This window comes from Malania oleifera, chromosome 5, assembly GCF_029873635.1.
Source record: "Malania oleifera isolate guangnan ecotype guangnan chromosome 5, ASM2987363v1, whole genome shotgun sequence".
Lineage (NCBI taxonomy): Eukaryota > Viridiplantae > Streptophyta > Magnoliopsida > Santalales > Ximeniaceae > Malania > Malania oleifera.
In genome coordinates this window covers 11,534,634-11,551,872 of record NC_080421.1, presented here as the reverse complement: position 1 = coordinate 11,551,872, position 17,239 = coordinate 11,534,634, and the positions used below count along the sequence as shown (strand labels likewise).

At 36.0% G+C, this 17,239-nt stretch overlaps 2 protein-coding genes across 4 annotated transcripts; both read right to left on the bottom strand.

Moving 5' to 3' along the window:
- Positions 1-5,963, bottom strand: LOC131156685 (probable NAD(P)H dehydrogenase (quinone) FQR1-like 2). The gene is made up of 2 exons (XM_058110551.1): positions 5,121-5,963; positions 1-504 (listed from the first exon to the last, which is right to left on the bottom strand). Exons 1-2 carry the CDS (start codon positions 5,663-5,665, stop codon positions 261-263), a joined length of 789 nt encoding a protein of 262 aa, XP_057966534.1. The 5' UTR covers positions 5,666-5,963; the 3' UTR covers positions 1-260.
- A 1,195-nt stretch (positions 5,964-7,158) lies between these two features.
- Positions 7,159-16,182, bottom strand: LOC131156684 (deSI-like protein At4g17486). 3 transcript variants are annotated; one of them, XM_058110549.1, is made up of 5 exons: positions 15,990-16,182; positions 15,601-15,763; positions 9,944-10,197; positions 8,647-8,934; positions 7,159-7,816 (listed from the first exon to the last, which is right to left on the bottom strand). In XM_058110549.1, the coding sequence occupies exons 1-5, from the start codon at positions 16,117-16,119 to the stop codon at positions 7,572-7,574; spliced, it is 1,080 nt and encodes a 359-aa protein (XP_057966532.1). In that variant the 5' UTR covers positions 16,120-16,182; the 3' UTR covers positions 7,159-7,571. The 3 variants fall into 3 exon arrangements, with proteins under 3 accessions (XP_057966532.1, XP_057966530.1, XP_057966533.1); XM_058110547.1 differs by having other exon boundaries at positions 15,879-16,180; XM_058110550.1 differs by having other exon boundaries at positions 15,901-16,100.
- Between the last annotated feature and the right edge of the window lie 1,057 nt (positions 16,183-17,239).

Genomic DNA, 17,239 nt, shown 5'->3' with positions numbered 1-17,239 from the left:
TTTGGCAAGGGACGACACAATAAACAACTTTATTAAAAGTAGTAGTAAAAATACAATCGACCAGAAGATTTTCATACTATACAAGTTTATACAACAATGATCAATCTTTAAAAATGTAAAGATCAGAATACATACTTAATCCAAAAGGGAATGAGTCCTTTAGGTATCTAAAATTTACTAATGCATGGTATTGGGAGACCATTATGAAAGAAATGAACACTGGTTACAATCAGTGGATGCTGGTTCAACAGGGCTACTAGCTATGGATGTAGCGAACGAGGCTGGTTGAACCTCTTGACTACTGAAGCCATGTACTTGCCCTGATGCTCTGCAAGTGCCAGCTCTGTTTCAGTTGGTTCCCTCGAGCCATCGCCAGAAAAAACCCCTGCACCATATGGAGAACCCCCTCTAATGGAGTCCATTCTGAACATTCCAGCTCCAAAGGTGTAGCCAATGGGAACAAAGAGCATTCCATGGTGAGCTAATTGGGTAATTGCTGTCCAACTACAAAAAATTAACAAAACAAAAAATCACAATTAATGGAATGGCAACTTATAACATATTTGATCAAAACAAAAAAGCAACTAAAATCTGTACTGAATCTCAGAGCAGAAGTTTTATTACATCATTGTGATAGAACAAGTAGCCTTCAAACCAACTGAGCCCATGAGAAATTATGGAAGTGTTGTTTAAGGCAGATATTCATAATGGGTTGTGTATGGTTGGTTCCATAATTCAACAAGCAAATGGTATAAAATTATTGCCATGGGTGCTTAATCAGGAAATTGCAGTTCAAAATCATTATAGTTAAATCCAACAAACATGTGTTTATAAGTAGGATAAAAATAAAAATAAAAATAAAATGGTAAAAATTAATTAAACAGTAGATGACCTATGTAATGTTTTAAATGCTAGAACCAGATGTAAAGCATAAGGTTCTCAAGTTGGATATGTAATGTTTGTGTTGGCAACCTAAAGATGATGATCTTCTGGGCAGTTCAGTAGAGCTTCCACACAGATGGGCTTGCTAGAAGTCATATTGGTGGTTCTCGAAGAAGACTCCCCCTCTCCCCATTTTCCTGCTCTCAATATCAATTTCGAAATGAAGCTTATTTCAGCTTGACATTAAGGGGTATAACTATGTTCATGGGGCTGAAATAGAGAGAGTACTATAATTTAAGACTTTTTAATTTAATGCCCTCAACTATCATTTCAATAGGATTGTTAGACTTGCACAAAGAATGTGATTTGTGCTAACCAAGAGAGCTTTAAAAGGGAAGGAGGGAAAAAAGGCCATGGAAATTGCTGATAGCATGCCTATTTCTTGTTATCCAGATGAATGCCATGAAATAATTGTGTACCAATATCAGGAGTTCCCTAAATTCTTTCAAAGAAACTATATGATCAATACAACATAAAAAAGGAAAAAAAAAAAAAAAAAAAAAAGAAGACAAAAAAAGGGGACTAGAAAGTTTCCTTCTCTTTCATACATGAAGTCATAATAACTGAGTTGCTACTTCCCCCACAAATACCCTCTCAGAACTTGAAGTCCCCCACAAATGGAAATTTACCCTCTCAGAACTTGAAGCTGTTATAAATCAGGCACCACTAGAATTTCCCTTTTGATTTTTAAAATGTTTAGTCATTGTCCTGTTTCCATGTATCATATATTCATATGAGTCTGGCATACAAGTGTTGGTAGAGAGACAACAACTTAGTTATCTTGCTAGAACAGTCAGAAACTTGAGGATGCTGTAGGATTCAAAACACTTCTAGCAATTTTAATGTTTGCACAGTTGGCATTGAGAAGTCATCAATAAATTTTTTAAGAAAAAATATATATTCAATTTAGATTAATGACTGCATCTTGAAAATTGATGTAGAAGTTAGAATATAAGTTAGCCTTCTGTTCCTAGATGGTTGACATGATATGACATGGACAACGGCTCTATTCAATGGTAATTTAACTCTTGATATAATGCAGACATTGATCAGGGATGAGGTTGAAGTAAAAAAAGCCGAGAGAGGAGAACCAGGCAATCTTTAGGAGCTAAGTGTCGAAAGTGACAAGTAGAGGGATGGTGGGTGATGTAAGGATGGAAGTGTGGTGGCATCCTTGGGAGTACTAGTCAATAGGGATGTCCAGAGTGGAAAAGGGTATAAGGTTTCTAGAGGGAGAAGTTTTGTGTTAGAGAATCAGAGAAGTGAGGGCCAAAATCCTCCTATTGGGTGGTCAAGGAAGAGAAGGGGGGGGGGGGGGGGGGGGGGTTATTAATAGTGTTGAGGGATAAACCATCCTCCAAGAGAAGGCATCCAATCTTGACCAATAGGAGAAGAGCTGAGTGTCTCAATAGCCCTGGTTAATTTGGGGAAATAAAGAACAAGCACATGTGGCAAATGGCACATGAAACATTTGAGCTTACTAAGGGGGTTAAGGGGGATGCTCCCTTAACACACTCCAATTCGAGCTCATCAAAATCTCTCTACGTCATCCTAGAATCCAGGATTAATTGGGAATGCCATATTGTTATGCATCCCATGATTAATCTTGCACGTGTGCAGCAGGTTTGATTCCTACAGTGTCACATACATCATTGATTTCCTATTTCAAAAGAAAAAAAGGATAAATAATATATTAATAAAGATGGCCTACAGTCATGAAGATGGCATGGTGAATTTATCACTGATAAAGCATTTGAATTTATCACTGAGATGTTTAACAAGCATATAATTATCACTTTAGTTGCAAGCAAATTTGAAATTAATTTATAATTTAGATTAGATCATAGAAGGCCTCCCATAGTTAACAACCATTCTTCACATAGAGATGCAAATAGATGCTGCTAATTTTGTTCTCTTCAATACAAGATTGAATAAATGATAAACCACTCTTGATTAATAAATTGCCCCCTCTTTTGGGCTAAGTTAATTAGTCAGTTACTTGCACAACATCTCGAGTTGTGTATATCAGGACAAGGTAGCTTGTCATTGATCCAGCAAAAATTGATACGTATCAAGCATGTCCACTGCTAAATACTGAAAGGAAACTGATAATATTTTAGGTTTCAGCTTGCAAACTTCCAAAAAAACAGGCATCTCCCCAATAGACATGATTTTCCAATGTTGAAGTTTAATCCTGAGGTAATTTCTATCAAATAAATAAATAAATAAAGAATATTGATATGGTCATTTAGAAATATAGATGATTATTTCCATTTCACCTTTTTTTTTTTTTTTTTCTGGCAAGGAAACAAGTAAGGTCAAGAAAAACAGGGGTTGAGGAGGTAAGGAAAGATGTGTTAAATTCCCATATAAAGCTGAATGGTGAAAAAAAATTGTGCACCCATCCCCATGTAGTCATGATTTAAGGATTTAGAAAGATGTTGAGTATTTAGTTTTCACTCCTATCTTACGAATATGGGATAGTGTAATATTTATACAAATATGTCATCCATATTACATTGTTACACAGTATGTGTAAAGCTTCCCAGAAACATTTCTTTTTCTTTTGAACACAGTTCTTCGAAAAAATAACTTTTCATATTGCAACACAATTTACATGCCTACAAACCTAGCAGGGGAAAAAAAAAAATCAAATGCCTAAAATGCCATATCAGCCAACACACTGCTGCAATACAGTTGATAAATACTAATGCATTGTTATAAAATTATAGTTTATGCAGCAGATAGGGTTTTCATTTTCAATATAAGACAGATCACCAATATGATGCAATTGGGCTAACACATATCTGACCCAAATTTTAAAATGGTGGAATATTTGCTGGCATTGCATCTCTACCAAGCACAAAGAGAAGATAAACAATAAACCTCATTAATATTATTGCAGCGATCTGCAGTGTAATCGGCTGTGAAAATATGACATTCAGAAATCAGAATCCAGCCTGAGATGGATTGGTAAGCAAACAATAGTAGCTGGAGCCTTGTGGTAGTCCCAACCAGAGTCAGATCAAGCATATGAACTGGACAATTGAAGTTGGTATCTCATGCCCTAAAATAGGATAATCTATCTTGGTGTCACATCCTTGAATGTATGAATCAGTTTCATTGAGCATCCTCCTGAGTCATTTGAGAATAAAATAACTGCAGAAATGGACCTAAATAATTGCTTGCGCCTGATAAACTGCCTTCTTAGAAAACAAGCAGAGTTAATCTTGAGCTAAAAGGAAGGCTAACAGTTGTGGTCACTCACTTAAGCTGAGAACTCATTTGTCTCCCACCGGTTGTTGCAAAAAAAATTGATTTATTAGTTCTAAAGAGTAATCATTGCCTATTTCCAGAATTTTTTTCTAGAAATATGCATTATCAGCCATGGTTCTGACTGATTCCCCCGTCTGCCTCTTTTCCACTCCATTTCCCTAATATATCAATCAAACTACTCTTCTAATAAAGCACACTACAAAAGAGTCTCATTAGCAAACTACACAAAGTCATATACAGGAGATGCCTAATGAGATGGCGAGGACTGCAAACACCTCACTCTCTCTCTCTCTCTCTCTCTCATGATGTTTCCTATTGCTCTCACATCACAGACAACTAATTCACAGACCAATCTGAAAACCCTTGGTGCCAACAAAGCTACATTCAGCATTAATCTCTTGTCTGGCCAATAAACCGCCGAGTTCTATTAATCACCAAAATCAATTATTATTTAATATTTACTCTGCATTCCATTCTATCAAGAATTTTAAGATCATAAGCATCTTGCACAAACACCACATAAAATTTTGAGAAGAAAAACTCCACACTGCTATTTAACTCAAAAGCATTCACTTTCAATTTGTCTATGGCAATTTACCGCTTGGGGAATGGACGTTATCGGTAAGATGAACCCAAAAGCAACAAGTGGAAATTGTTGAAACAACTTCATAATCCTGCATCCGTCTACCGAGTAATCACAATCACAAGGTTCTTCAAGCACAATATCACCAGGAGCCATAATTACAAGTAATGTCAAAAATCTCAATGGGAGAGAACCAACATTAGTAAAATAATAAAAAGCTTTACAATTAACAATCTTCAGAAACGATCAACAGAAAAGGTAGCATTTCCCAATTCGTCAGAATTAAAATAAAACCAATTATCAATCAAATTTAACTTACGCCGTCGTCTCCTGTCCTCCACCCTGCGTACCCGTACTGACGAAGAACCCAGCAGGCACACCCGCAAGCTTCTGCTCCCTCCACAACTGTCCCGTCGAATCGAAGAACGCCTTCATTTGCGCCGCCATGCACCCGTACCTCGTCGGAAACCCGAACAGAATCCCGTCGGCGCCGACCAATTCCTCCGCCGATATCACCGGAACCGGATCGTCCTTCTCGGGCACCTTCATTTGGTCAAGAATCTCCGGCGGCAGCGTCTCGGGCACCCGATACAAAACCCCTTCAACCCCTTCAATGCCGTCGACCCCCTTCTTCATCCTCCTCGCCAAACGCTCCACATGCCCGTACATTGAGTAGAACACTATGAATATTCTCAGCTTCCTGACTGAAACCAAAGAACCATCCTCGACTGATGCATTGACGCTAGGGTTTTGATTATCATGAGCAGGGATTGACGAATCCCTTTCTGGGTTTTGGGGAGGATCGTCTGAAGCAACTAAGGGCAGCCTCTTCTTGCTCGGAACGCACCCTCCACCTTTACCCATGAGAAAAAATTCGAGGTTTATGCGTGTAAATTGAAGGATTAAGCAATAACCCCTTTCTCTAATACACTTGTGAAGGAAAGCTGAATCCTGAGTACTTGAGAAGACGGAAAATTTGAGCTGACCTAATCTTTTCTAAGCTCTTTTTGAGTGTTGAGCTCAGAGAAAGGCCTCCAGCTCCGGAGTTTCAGTTGGCACAGTGAAGCTGCGCTGGCGTCATCGTCATAGCAATGATTAGAGTATAAGGAAAATAAATAGAAAGACGTGGATTATAAAATATGTCTGTCCTCCATACAGACATATTTTATAATTTTTTTCAATCAACTGAAGTTGACAGTGATTGTCCTTAAAAAATAGGGACTATGTTTAGCCCTTTACATGTTTTTGTACCTTATGTGCAACATATAATTAATGCATTATCAAATTAATTCTTATTAATGAAGGGAACTCACATTGGTTGTGATTTTGGCAAAACCCGAATTAAGAAACTTGTTGTTCTTGGGATTTAAATATAACAATCTCATATTTATTATCCAAATTTTGGAAATAGGGTTTTTTTTTTTTTTAAAAAGAAATAATTTAGTGAATTTGAATCAGCCAAACCTTATTGTTCAAACTATAATATTATTTTTTGTTTTCTTTGATAATCAAACATGAAAAAGTAAATTCTTTAAAACAATTAGAAGCAAAATAATCTCCAACTTTTTATCATGGAAAAAGTAAATTCTTTAACAAAAATAATGTTCTTAAAAGGGACGGGATGGATGGGAATGGAATGAACATATTTTGTAGAAATCCTTTGATCCCACAAACATGCCAATTTGGTTGTAGAAAGTAGTTCCCATTAAGTTTATATTACTTTTTGAGCATGTAAATAAAAAAAAAAAATTAGCTTGAAGAATATACATGTAAGTTGTCCAAACAGACACACATATGTAAATAAAGAAATAAGACCACTTTTTAAATTAATAATTAGTATAATGTAGGATGCCATAAATCAATAATTAATTTTAACTATTTAATTTAATTCATCATCTACTATGAAAGCACATTACAGAGAAAAAAACTATTTTATTTAAAATTATTAAAAAAGGATTTTTAATATCACAGATAATCTTGATATAATTATTGAGAAATTTTTATTTTTTATAAAATAATGAATAGTAATTAGATACAATTATGGATTAAACTAGCAACATTAGATATTTAGTAAACTTTTTTTGAACTGAATGAAAGTTTATAGCAGAGTAAATTGCAACATGTTAAAAATTAATAGATCTTTTTATATTGCATTATAGTAAGTGGACTAATTTGCTATCTTGAAATCTTTTATAAAAATTTTAAACTTGGCTTGATCTTAATTGGGTCAGAACCTTTGGAAATCTCTTTCATCAAATGGAAAATGGGGGAACATATTTCTATTGGAACGATCTAAAAAGACTGGGGAAACTTGATCAGCTTCTGTTTTTGTTTGGCGGCACGCAGGCAGCTTGGTGTTGCACAAAAGTTTGGGATAACAACATTAAGTAAGAGCAAACAACATGTGTTCTCATCAAAGATACAAAATCATTTTCTCAATGAAAAACATAAAATGCCCAAAATCAACATAAAGGCAATTCAGCAATCCACTTCATTCCCTTCTACTTCGTATTAACATGAATTTTGCATGTTAATAGTTCAAACGTCAGGGAAGAAAAAAAGAACTCTTACAAATGCAATAAACATAAATTGACAGCAAACGATGACATGAGAAGAAAACAGACAATGCCTTCTGCATTGACATTCACTCAAAACAAATGGCTTGCACTTCTCCAGGCGACAGCATTTCCACCAATGACTCAAAATTGGGAGAAAGATGGATGAAAACCTTTCATCTGGAAGAAATCGCAAAGGAACAAGAACACTCTTCTTACCCCTTCTTCAATGAAACGTGCTTAGACCTTTTAAGCTCCCATGGTGGCACACAGCCTTTACAATGGGAGTGCCAAAATAATGAAGATAATGATATCTCCTTCTGAGGCATAGCGATGGATGACCAGCAACTAAAGGCGCTTCTCAGTCTCTTCTTTTCATTGTCATAGCCAGAAAAATTGGGATCGTGTCCCACAGTAGAAGATTTGAGGGCTTCAGGCAGTATGCAATTGCACAGTGAACCTACAAGACAACAAGAAATTTTAAGAATGATATCTAACTACAACCAGACTGAAGGAGAAAAAAATGAAGGAAGAATGATAGTAGTTGGAGCATCATCTTCAGTGGAAAGTTTTATTCATACTCAAGGTTAATCTTTTGGAAAAGTAGGTGGTCCGTTACTTTAGGGATTACTTCAACTGTGAAATTATTTTGTTTTTTGTATCAAGACTTGGAGCATTATTTTAAGTTCTACAAAACTAAAAAGAAGCAAAAGCAACCCAGGAAAAACAAAAAAAAAACGGAAGAAAAAGCAAAAGAGGAATGACAAGAACCATATTATCCATTGAAGTACAAGGAAAACACAATATAAGGTGAGCCTATAGTTGTGATTGGATACAACAATCAACCGAACTGGAAGGGTTTAAAAGCAGATGGTACCTTATTTAAGGAATTGCTTCAACTGTGAAATTCCATTTTATTTTTTCTATCAACACTTGGGAGTGTTTACAAAACTTTTATAACATAAACAGAAGCAAAAGCAACCCAGAAAAAAAAAATCCAAAAGAAGCAAAAGAGGAGTTATAAGTCTGTAAGAACCCTATTATGCATTGATGTACAAGGAAAGCATAATAAAAGGCAAGCCTATAGGCGTGATTTTATGCATCATGAGGGGTTGCATGACATTCGCAGCAGAAAATAATATTTGGGGCTCAATCATTGGTGATTTTTCATCCAATACAACAATTAATCAAACTGTGAGCATATATGACACAATGGCCAAGAAAAATCATGCAAGTCAAACCTCAAAGTAATGAATGTGGTGCAATGATGAATGGCATGAGATTAGTTACCTATTCTTGCCAGTCGATTTACCCAACTCGGTATCCGGTTTCCAGTCAGCTTGTAACATATATCCTCACAAAAATGGTTGCAGTTCTTAACAATCAAGTGATATGTGTCACCATTGTAGCTCGTGGACTGGCGCTCCAAAAACTTTCTAACCTGGTTAGGATCTAAGCATGTTGTCCCCATAAATATTGACTTCCTAAACTTGAAACCAGGGCATTGCCGAGGTTCAACTTCAAAGACACCGCTTGATGGAAAATCATGTGCTCCAAAAGCATATTCAACGCCATGAACTGTAAGCGCACAAATAATCATAAAAATTGTGTCATGGAAGTCAAAAGCATATCCTCTCCACCCCAAATTATTCTTTAATTTATCAGGTACATGACCACTTTACCTAAAAGCTTAATCTGTACCAATATATTTCCTCAAATGTGCAGCCTGATTGCACATGGGGAGATAAACATAAGACGAACAACACTGATTACATGGAATAAGATAACATTTAAGTTTTAACAATCATACAATTAATGTGGCAATGAGACTAGAACCTAGGACATTCTAGCAACCATGGCTCCAATACCATGTAAGATTGTCACTTCACCTAAAAACATAACCTGTAATATATTTTTTAAATTAATTTATTTATTTGTCACTTCACAATTTACTTATGCTATAGCAGCATTGGCTGACAATCTGTGGTCCTTTGTTTTCTTACTATAGTTTTATACATTATAGCAACATGGGATTTCCTTCTGTCACCTTGTTTTGTTATTTTAGTCAATATTTTGATCATAAGTTTATTCTTTTTATGATTGTCTCTCATTCCACATTTACAAGTTGTTAATTTGAAATATTGGCCTAAGTTTTGCACTTGCGCTACCATCCCCCTTCTCAGGCTGCCCTACCCAAACAACAAAATCAATTGAACTTGACAAAAAAATAAAGCAAATCTGCACTTCTTCAACAATTGACACATTCAGATAATTGTGCATCCTCATCAGAATAATAATAATAACCACCAAGCCCTCAATTCCATCGAGGACATCCAAATGGAGACTAAATGAGATTTAACACTTCAGGAGAATTCAGATTCAATTAGATTATCCTATGCCTAAAAATTGATATTTATCATGCAATTTTAGTGTAGACCTACAAAGAAGTATGTCAACTTAAGAATCAAAGCTCCATAACCTTTACACAAACCCAAATGCACTGGTCCACGAGCAAAAATGAAGAATATTTGTTGCTTATTTCAGGATAAGAAAATGGATCAAAACAAAGAGGGTAAGCTATGCTAACCTTCCACTCCAGAGTGAAAGATACCAAGGCCTGCCCAATAGACATAACCATTGGCAGGTGTTAAGTCATACACATTCAAATAAACTGGTGTGTAGCTAGGATTAAGGCCAGCTGACTTCACTTTTGGAAACATGCAAAACCGGGTGACTGATTTGCTTCCCGAACAAAAAGGCATGATAGCATGCCAACCATTCTTTTGTCTCGTCTTCATCTCAATGAGTAAAAACGGATGCCAGTCAATATCTAGCTCCAATCTGCAAAAACAGAAACAAAAGCATCAGACATTCCATTTGGGGGAACAATCAAGACATATGATTATAAAAGGAATGGAAAAAAGCACAGAATCTTAGTCTCACAAAAGAGGTGTTAAATCACCCACCTAATTTAGTATATCAATGTACTTTTCTCTTACACTAGAAATGATAATTTAGCACTTATTTGTTCCAAGAAACTTCAGATTTAGTTTTGAAAGAAAACTGTTTTTTTTTTTTTTCCTATTATTTGAATCTTTCTACAATGCTCATGTATGCAACAGTTTCAGAAATATTGCAACTTGATGGAAACACACAAGTAAATGGATACAAACACAGGACATGGTAATATACATACACTATAATAATCCAATGCAGTTATTATCAGGCATATTGATAACTTATAAATCCGATATTCCTAGACAGGCAAACAATGTTGGTACCAAGGGAATCCTCATGAGCAAGCTTGACATACATAGGTGAGCAACAACTTTGATCCAAAAGCTTAAGCCATTAGGCATTGGGCCCAACCATGTGTATAGGCACCAATCCTCCACTCTATTTTGCCAATGTGAGACAACCTGATAAGTGGAATTCTCAAAGATCTCGTCTTCCAACTACTTCCCCTTGAACGGAAGTCATTCTTGATCAACTCATGTCATGCAATCAACTAGAAGCCACAACTTGGAAAGGTCACGAAATAGCAGCAGTCCACTAATCTATGGGGTTAGCATCCATAGGATTCACAATTCCTCTTCTATGGGGTACTACATCCGCACGAACACATGCAAGAACACTTGAGTGTAATATGAACCATAGGCTGTGATACCAATAATGGTACTATGGTAGTCTTCATGGGTGGGCTTGATATAAATGGGTGAGCACCAACTTTGACCCAAAAGCTTAAGCCATTATGGCTTAGGCCTAACTATGGTGTAAAAGCACCCACCCTCTGCTTTGCTTTTCCAGTGTGAGAAAAACTCACAAGTGGAATTATCAAACAGACAGTAACGCAGATAAAAAATGCAAAACAAAAACAAGAAAGCCAGCAAGGGAGGAGAGGATTTAACTATAAATTGAACTGAGGTACAAGTAGAGATTAAAATCTCTCTATAGTCTATCCTCAGTGCCAAACCCTATATACACTATACACCCAAACTCATAAAGATAAAGAAAGATTGCTTCCAAGCCCTATAATCGTAAGATATAAATGTGCAACACACAAATAAAACATGGATAGTAGACCCAGGTTAAATCCATACCACCGGGGGCTCTACCCCTGCACCCTAGAAAACTCTAAAGTGACAAACATACTAAGTAAAACACGCTAGCCCTTTCCTTCACTAGGCTCTGCTCAACTCAGTGAAAGGGCGCCTATGGGTAGGCCTTAGAATAGGAATTCAAGACATGATCAAAACAAGATAAATAAGGTCAATGTTGAGAATTAGTTGGTAGAACTTAGAAGTTTCTTCATTCATTTTTATTCTATGAGAATTAATTGTTGTGATTTTTGAAACATAGGAATCCTAGCAGTCAGAAAGTATTAAAAGTAAGATTGAGAAGCTGGATATTGCGGCTGGGTGAGGCACTGATCATGCTTTCTTTAACATGATTTGCGCCCCTATCAGTGTCATGCAGAAGGTTATCAACACGTCACCTCCATGATACAATGTTTAGCTCAACTCTATAACTCAAGAGGTAGCACGGTCTTGAAAGAAGCATTGCATAAACACTATTATCCATTGCCCACAAGAAGAAAATGTAAAAGAAAATATGAGAACTCATTGCTAGGATGGAGAAGAATGGAGCTAAGGGGCTTTTTTATAGGCTTGCAGAGAGCCTCTGAATTAGAAATAAAATAATTATATAAAATGAAACTAAATGTGGAACATAAAAAATGCAAATGAATAATTTAAAATATGACAGTGCTACAAAATAATCATAGTAAAAGTAACATGATATTAAAACCTTGAAAATGGAAATGTTAAACAAGGTAGAAACTGTCATATAGGTGCAGTGTATACTTGCTTCTCTCCCTTTTTCTCCACCTCCTGTGCACATGCGAATGTGTTCATTTATGTGCTCCTCTTCACAAAAAAATGGGAGCATAATTAAAAGCACTCCAACTCTTTTGCCAATGCAATGCAGGGAAAGTAAAGTAAGGGTAAAGTTGAAATGTTTTATTAAAATATCCAACAATCCTACAAAGCTTAACAATAACAGTAACACAATGACCAAGCCTCAAGTTTGACTAGGTGGAGTTAGTCATATAAATCCTTTTCCATGTTGCACACGATATTGGGCAATATCTTTAGAAAGTTGGAGGGAATTTGTATCTTCTTTTTTAGAAAATTAGTCCAAAATGTCAACCCTCCCCTTCATAACCATGAACCTCAACTAATTACTCTTTTCTCACAAGAACATTATCTGGTCTACCTTGCAAATGTGAAAACATCTTAGCTACCTTCCCTTTATCTCATTTGTTACATGTGCTACTCCCATTCTGTTATGGATGTGTTCATTGCTTTATTTTGTGAAGTTAGACTACTCACCTGCCTTAACATTCTCATTTAAACTACATTTAATTTTTTTGTAAATTGTTTGCTTGTTGTGCAACATTCTAAACCATAAAACATTGCTAGTATTGTAGTCATCTTATAAGTTTTTTATTATATATATTTAAAAATATTTACAATCATATGACACACCAAAAGAACTTCTCCATTTTACCCACCTTGCTTTAATTCTATGCATAATTTCTTCTTCAATTTCTTTCTACCTACGTAATAAATCCAAGGGTACGAAATCTACCATATTGGAATTTCTCAACCCCCAAGTTTAATATATTCTTTATTATTCATTCAAAAATTACTAAACTTAGATTCTATGTATTGCCTTTAGTTTTACCTGTCTCAAAACCTCTAGATTCAAGACAATATCATCCACAAATAACATAAACCATGGAATCTCATTTAGGATTTGTCTAATATGTATATCCATAACTGAAGGCAAAAATAAAAAAAATTAAATTGAGTCAAAGAAGACCCTTGAACTTATTCTGATTGGAAATTCCTTGGTTTATCCAATTATCCCCTTAATAGTTCTAATACTAGCCCTTAGTCATTACCCATTACACATATCCTTAATGATCTGTATGCCTACTACGGTACTACCTACTCTTTTTTTTTTTCCTTGATAATAACATGTTCCTTTTTGGAGCTCTCACCGTCTCTTCCTCCCATCTTTAGGCCGCAATGGCTCAATGGTTCCCTGTCTAGCTGCTTGAACTGAATATATAATCCTCTTTATAGGTATCATAATTCATAAATCTGTTACGTTCTAGCCATTGCAGCCAAGGGTTATTATCAAGAAAAAAGTGTAGGAGTCACTCTTTCAGCACATATATCAGAAGGAAATATAGCTGCTATTGAAAATTTCACTTGTGAGTTTGTCCCAGATTGAAAAAAGTGAGTATTTGATAGGTGCTTATATCCATGGTGTAGTCCAAGACCCAATAGGCTTAAGCTTTTGGGTCAAGTTGGTGCTCACCCATGTGTATCAAGCACACCTATGGACTCTTTCGGTTATAACAAGTGGTATCAGAGCCTACGGTTCATAACTTTGGGGGTGGCAGTGTGTGAACAAGGCTAAACAATCCGAGATACGTAAGACGGCCCACTTGAGTAAACTGTTGGGGAATTTGTCCCGTAAAGGAGAAGATGACTTTCGTTTAAGGGCGGAGCAGTTGGAACTCACAAGTGGTGGAGCTTCCATTCAAGGGGAGCAGTTGGAACTCACAAGTGAGGGGGAGATTTGTTGAGAATTCTACTTGTAAAGTTTGTCCTACATTGGAAAAAGTGAGTATTTGATGGGTGCTTATGTACATGGTGTAGCCCAAGACCCAATAGGTTTGAAGCTTTTGGGTCAAGTTGGTGCTTACCCATGTGTATCAAGCACACCTTTGGACTCCCCCGGTGCTAACAAGTGACATCAGAGCGACGGTTCATAACTCTGGATGTGAGAGTGTGTGATCGAGGCCAAGAAGGATCATCTAAACTGCCAAGATGGATCCAAATTGGGTCGATACGTGGAAGGTAAGATTGGTTTGGAGGTGCCATTTAGAATACAATCCGATACACGTAAGACAACCCACTTGAACAAACTGTTGGAGAATTTGTCGCGTAAGGGAGAAGATTACTTTTGTTCAAGGGGGAGTAGTTGGAACTCACAAGTGGGGGAACGTCCATTCAAGGGGGAGCAGTTGTAACTTGTAAGTCACAAGTGAGGGGGAGATTGTTGAGAATTTCACTTGTGAGTTTATCCCACATTGAAAAAAGTGAGTATTTGATGGGTCAAGTTGGTGCTCACCCATGTGTATCAAGCACACCTATGGACTCCTCTAGTTATAAGAGTTGCAATCTAAATGCCATGAAACATTAAAGCAACTTAAAAAAAATGCACAATGATTTTTTTTTCTCCATTCATGGGGCATGAATTCTTCCTCCATTAAAATAGATTCTGATTTTATTCAAATCTAAAACCATCCTATACCTTCTCCTAATTCTCTTACCAGGAACTGGAAATCTGCCCCCTTTTGCCTCCCAAGTTGTGAATGCCACAGTATCCATCCAGTGCCGTGCCCTAGTCAATCCACATGTCCTTCTGTGGGATATTTTTCAAAATCCTCTTCGCAAAAGCCACAATGAAACTTTGGCAATATTTCATGAGTAGCTCAACTTGACACATGCTTGCAACTGCTGACCCAATGTGCTAGCAAGAAGATCCCAGCGAATTCAAATAGGCATCTCTCTTCACATACAGATTACTATAAGCAGCCCAAAGATAGATAGAGGAACAAATGGCCAAAACCATGATCAACTTTGCAGCAGAGCCATGGTTAAGTCCAGAAGACAACCAAATTAAACAACTCGCTTGGGTGTAATCAGCTACAAATTATTTGTTGGAAATCGTGATATTAAACCAGGACTTGCAAACGGAAAGATATTTAATCAGCTAGTTTACAACTCAGATCCCAAAATAAATATTTCAAGCATTGCCTTTCTTACCAAAATTATAAGCAGCAAAAAGAACAGAGTCAATGCGTTAGTTAGGAACGCGTACACGTAACACGACAAGGTAAATCCGTAATAGAACTAATGGTCCCTACCTAAATGGTTTAGCTACATTACAAAGTCAAATGAATTCACTCTGCATACAGATGACTGTTTCCAAAAAGCAGATCAGATTCACAAGAAAACCGAAGAAGCAAAACAGCAGGAAAAACAAGCAAGCCACTGAAACGAATGCTAAGAAAAATACAGGCAGAAATTAAATCAAGGGAAACAAACAAGGGAAAACAAGGAAGACCCTTTACAGAAAATTGAAAAATCAGAGAACCCACTTCACCTTGTTGGATAATACACCCGTTCCTCCTCCCTTAGAGCATGGAAGGAATGCCTCCACCCACATGCAGAACCGCCATTATCAGAGCAGACTGAGCTCCTGAAAGTAGAGCATATCTGCCTGAAACCCACACCCCGTTGCTCTGACAGAAAAGAAAGCTGGAGCACTGATACCAGTGTCCTCTTTAATTAAGCCAAATAAAGAGCCAAAGAAAAAAAAGAAGGCAAAAAGAAATGCAGTCAAATGTCAAAGAGAGCTCTTTTCTCCATTGTATTATGTACGTAAATACAATATCCATATTACATAGCATTTCCCTGTATTAGGGAAGAGTGATGCTGTCAAATGAGATTTTGTGGGGTTGAACATCCTTTGTATCAGAAAGACTAACAAACCCCAAAATGACGACGTTTTGGTTGCCCATGAAACATCTTGCCTCGGCGAGCATCCCTTCCTGCAGCAGACTGAGAAAAACCCTAACAAGAACAGTAGCCATCTTGGAATCTGGAATGATGATTTGCACATCAATCAATCAATTCCATTAGCACAAACTTGCTGGGGCCCAATGGCAGCTGGTCTGGTCAGAAGGGAGGGCTTTCAAAATTTTTTGAAACTTTGGCTCTCCCATGCTTTCTCTTTATTTGTGCATTTTTTTTATAAGCAATATCCCAAATTCCATCTTCAAATCCCTTTTTTTATATAAAAAAATATGTGAGATTATTATCTCAACAAAGTTTTATTTTGATTGTTTATTGAGATTCTTTAAAATATAAGATTATAATATGAAGACTTTAATATTCTTTTTAAATAATGGAAATATGCTAATTGCAGATTTCATACCGTAGATGATGAAATTAAATTTATTACATAATTTGGTCACACTGCATTTATACTTTCATTTCATTTTTTAAATTAAATATATCATACCTACATGTGATTTACTTAAGAATAACCTAATAAAGAACCAACAATAATAATAATTATTTAGTTATAATGATTAAAATAAGTTATAATTTATCATAATAAATTATGATCATTGGTATATACTTATTATTACTTAATAATATAGGGCAGTTTCATTATAGAGTAATTAATGTTAGTAAGAATATTCTTGTACCAATTGAGTTTCCATGAGAGCCCAAAATTATTTGAGGTGTAATAACTTGAAAAAAATAAAAATAAAATTAATTAATTAAAATTAGTAATCAATTAATTAGTTAAACATTATTGAATTAATTAATTAAATGAACAAATAAAAAAGCATAGTAAAAAAAAAGGAAATAAAGATATATAAATATATATAAGGTTTATAATATAAGTTAAAGTAGATATATATATATATATATAATATTAAAATAATATATATTAAATGTAATAGGATGAAATCCAATTCCATCTTCTTTTACGGCGCCTCTCTGCATCTCTCTCAGTTTTTCTCTCTGTCTCCGTCTCACTCCTCCGTTATCCTCATTTCTCTACTCAATTTCGTTGGAAAACAGAAGGTACCGTTGGGTTCCCAGTTCCGCCACCAACAATTCTACTGAAGCAGATTTATCGTGGGAGCGACGTAGGCACCAGTTCTGGGGAAAAGTATATTTCCTCTAAATCCTTAATTTTTTATTAAATCTACCATTAAATCGACGAT

What these genes read in the sequence shown, in the direction of transcription:
- LOC131156685 (XM_058110551.1), bottom strand. Translation starts at nt 5,665, where the DNA reads ATGGGTAAAGGTGGAGGGTGCGTTCCGAGCAAGAAGAGGCTGCCCTTA. An exon ending in GGAGGACAGGAGACGACGGC is followed by an intron (nt 505 to 5,120) that starts GTAAGTTAAATT and finishes AATTTTTTGTAG; the next exon opens with TTGGACAGCAATTACCCAAT.
- LOC131156684 (XM_058110547.1), bottom strand. Translation starts at nt 16,119, where the DNA reads ATGTGCAAATCATCATTCCAGATTCCAAGATGGCTACTGTTCTTGTTA. An exon ending in CGGGTGTATTATCCAACAAG is followed by an intron (nt 10,198 to 15,600) that starts GTGAAGTGGGTT and finishes CTGTTTTTGCAG; the next exon opens with ATTGGAGCTAGATATTGACT. An exon ending in AAATCGACTGGCAAGAATAG is followed by an intron (nt 7,817 to 8,646) that starts GTAACTAATCTC and finishes GTTGTCTTGTAG; the next exon opens with GTTCACTGTGCAATTGCATA.